Raw genomic sequence first — 3,196 nt, 5'->3', positions numbered from 1 at the left:
TTGCTCTAGATGCGGGCAAAGGTAATTGTTTCAAGCAGGTTTGATCTATGTCGTACACGCTAACAAGTTGGAGGTTTGATTATTATCTTGTGTGAGCTTTAAATTTGGGCAAATTCTTCACTTAATTTACTGCTTTTCGCATGAAGCACATATATGGCTAGTGATGACAAGTAAATATATTTACTTGGTTCATTGACTGCAGCGTGTGGGATTTGCCGATACCTTGGCTCAAGGTATGATAACTACACATATCTACTTATGCCATTATTAGGAGAATAGTGCAAATAGTACTAAAATCATCATGTGCTCAAATTTCCATGATAATATAGAGCTACAAGGTTATAAAATTAAGCCTTCCAGTTATCATCTGTGAGAAAGATCTCATGCACACACACACAATTATCCATGTCATGAACCGATATGACTTGTGTGTTTTCAATGGCAAATAATTAGAATTCCCCACTTTTCCTCAATAGGTTTTTCTTAGAAATTTAATCATTAACCAAAAAAATCAGGTCTTCTATCTGATGAAGTTTAACATTTTTTTTTGTAAACATGACAATATATTTTCATGTAATATAAATGGTTTCAATATCGCATCTTTCCTGACAGAACGAATAAAGTGCATGGATTCACTACATATTACCAGGAGAGAATGAATGCCCACATATAGTCCCTATAGAACACTTTGCATGAATATGTTATGTAAATATGATCTTAAAAATGACACACAAAGCATGCTCAACGTCTCTAAACCATAACACAAAACTCCGCCATAATTTCTGGGGAAAAAGGATAACAAATGATAAATCCACCGAATTTTGCATTTTCAAAACTAGATCTACCAATACACATGCAACCTTCATGAAATATAGTTGTGCGTCAATTGATGGCTGGAGAAGAGTATACATGCAAACAGTACTATCACAAATTGATGGAGCTGTTTAACTTGATCCTTTTATCTACCAAATTAGAAATTAAATACTATTACACTGATCAAAATAGTGTCCTCAATGTTCCTATATTTAAAAACCGAAAACACTAGCCCCTGCAGGTACACGGGTTTAATGACTAGTGTATAAATACCGAGAACACTAGCCCGTGCAGCTGCATGGCTTTAATGACTAGTATGTCTAATTAAGAGCATTATTCGCTTTAGCATCCCAAACATATGCAGTATGCAGTAATCACTGCCAATGTAAATAGATGGTTAAGAAGCGCAATGATTAGGAAGAGAGGGAAAAGAGACAGGCAGCTGAACCGGACCTGATTGAGGATGTAGAGACAATGCAGCGCATACATTATAAAATTACTAATAAGAAGCATAATGTTGAACGTTACGAAAATACATTAGGTACATCACAAGCACATACAACAAGGTTTTTGGAGAAAAACGCATATCAATTCTTACAGCAGAAACACAACAAAAAGTGAAAAACCAGGGATAAAGGAAACTCAGGACAGCCATCACACCGTTGCTCTCGTAATCACTTATAGTGTCGGTGATTTTATGCTGTTGGTGAATAAATAAAGTGTGCTTTGCTGATCGATCATGCAGTGGCTGCGATTGGGACGCTGTAGAGGACGAGTGTCTCGACCGTGAGGCCAGGGCCGAAGCCGAAGAGGACACCCCACTCCTTACCTTCTCCGGTGGTGGCGTGGCCATCCTGGGAAGAGGTCTTACGCATCACGTCGAGGACGAAGAGGACACATGCACTGGACATGTTGCCATATTCGGACAAGACCTCTCGGCTGGCGCGCATGCGCTCCTTGTCAAGGCCAACTTTCTCCTCCACCATGTCTAGGATCGCCGGCCCGCCAGGGTGTGCAATCCAGAAGATGGAGTTCCAGTCGTGGATGCCTAGAGGCTTGAAGGCGTCCTCGAGCGCCTGCTCGATGTTCTCAGAGATGAGCCCAGGCACGTCTTTGAGAAGGTGGATGGTGAGCCCCGCCTCCGTTAGGTGGCCGTTGATGGCGCCCTCAGAACCGGGCAGGATGGTCTGCCTCGCTGATACCAGCTGGAAGAGTGGCTTCTCGAAGGGCTCGTCGGGGTCCGCACCAATGATGGCAGCGGCTGCGCCATCGCCAAAGAGTGCATGGCCGACCAGCGAGTCCAGATGGGACTTGCTGGGGCCACGGAAGGCCATGGTGGTGATCTCTGAGCAGACCACTAGCACGCGTGCGCCGCGGTTGTTTTCGGCAATGTCTTTGGCCATGCGGAGCACGGTGGCACCGCCGAAGCACCCTCGGGGTCCGCACCAATGATGGCAGCGGCTGCGCCATCGCCAAAGAGTGCATGGCCGACCAGCGAGTCCAGATGGGACTTGCTGGGGCCACGGAAGGCCATGGTGGTGATCTCTGAGCAGACCACTAGCACGCGTGCGCCGCGGTTGTTTTCGGCAATGTCTTTGGCCATGCGGAGCACGGTGGCACCGCCGAAGCCCCCTTGCTGGTACATCATGAGGCGTTTCACCGTCGGGGAGAGGCCGAGCAGCCTGGTGAGCTGGTAGTCGGCGCCCGGCATGTCCACGCCGGAGGTGGTGCAGAAGATGACGTGGGTGATCCTGGACAGCGGCTGGCCCCACTCCTTGATCGCCCTCTCTGCCGCCTCTTTCCCGAGCTTGGGGACCTCGACGACGACAATGTCATGGCGCGTGTTCAGTGACGGCTCCATGTGGGAGCAGATGCTGGGGTTCTTTTTGAGGATTTCCTCAGTGAGGTGCATGTGCCTCTTCCTGATGGTGGACTTCTCGCACATCCTCTCGAACTTCTCCTTGAGGTCCGGGAGGTGCTCGCTCTTGGTGACCCTGAAGTAGTAGTCTGGGTAGGTGGCCTGGTACACGCAGTTGGCCGGGACGGCCGTGCCGATTGCCAGCACAGTCGCCAGACCCTCAGCCCGCTGTGCCCTTCTCACTTCCTCCAACTTCACCGCCGCCATTGATCAGCACCAAGGAGTACTAGCTAAGTAGCAAGGGCTTGCTAGCAAGGGTTTGTAAGGTGCACTTAACGTAAGATTGTATTTCTCAACTCTGGTGATAGAACTCACTGGGAGTGCTCCCACTTTATAGAACATGATTTGCTAACGGATTCAATTTTTTTATATCGGAGTTGAATACACCGACGACTGAGCTGGTTTGTTTTCTTAATTCTGATGGGAGCGCCTGCAGCTTAGAGAAACTCTACCATAATAGCGGTC

The 3,196-nt window shown here is 47.6% G+C and overlaps 1 protein-coding gene across 1 annotated transcript; it reads right to left on the bottom strand.

Annotated features, from left to right (window-relative positions):
• Nucleotides 1-1,550: 1,550 nt before the first annotated feature.
• Nucleotides 1,551-2,938, bottom strand: LOC125531106 (chalcone synthase 2). Its single transcript, XM_048695514.1, has 2 exons — nucleotides 2,434-2,938; nucleotides 1,551-2,245 (listed from the first exon to the last, which is right to left on the bottom strand). Exons 1-2 carry the CDS (start codon nucleotides 2,936-2,938, stop codon nucleotides 1,551-1,553), a joined length of 1,200 nt encoding a protein of 399 aa, XP_048551471.1.
• Between the last annotated feature and the right edge of the window lie 258 nt (nucleotides 2,939-3,196).

The sequence above is a fragment of the Triticum urartu genome, unplaced genomic scaffold (assembly GCF_003073215.2).
Source record: "Triticum urartu cultivar G1812 unplaced genomic scaffold, Tu2.1 TuUngrouped_contig_6806, whole genome shotgun sequence".
In the NCBI taxonomy this organism is placed as follows: domain Eukaryota; kingdom Viridiplantae; phylum Streptophyta; class Magnoliopsida; order Poales; family Poaceae; genus Triticum; species Triticum urartu.
Note: the sequence above shows the minus strand (reverse complement) of the source record. Positions and strands in the feature narration are given on the sequence as shown.

Coding starts and splice junctions, on each gene's coding strand:
- LOC125531106 (XM_048695514.1), bottom strand. CDS start 2,938: ATGGCGGCGGTGAAGTTGGAGGAAGTGAGAAGGGCACAGCGGGCTGAG. Junction 2,246..2,433: donor CCAGCAAGGGGGCTTCGGCG/GTGCCACCGTGC, acceptor GCGGACCCCGAG/GGTGCTTCGGCGGTGCCACC.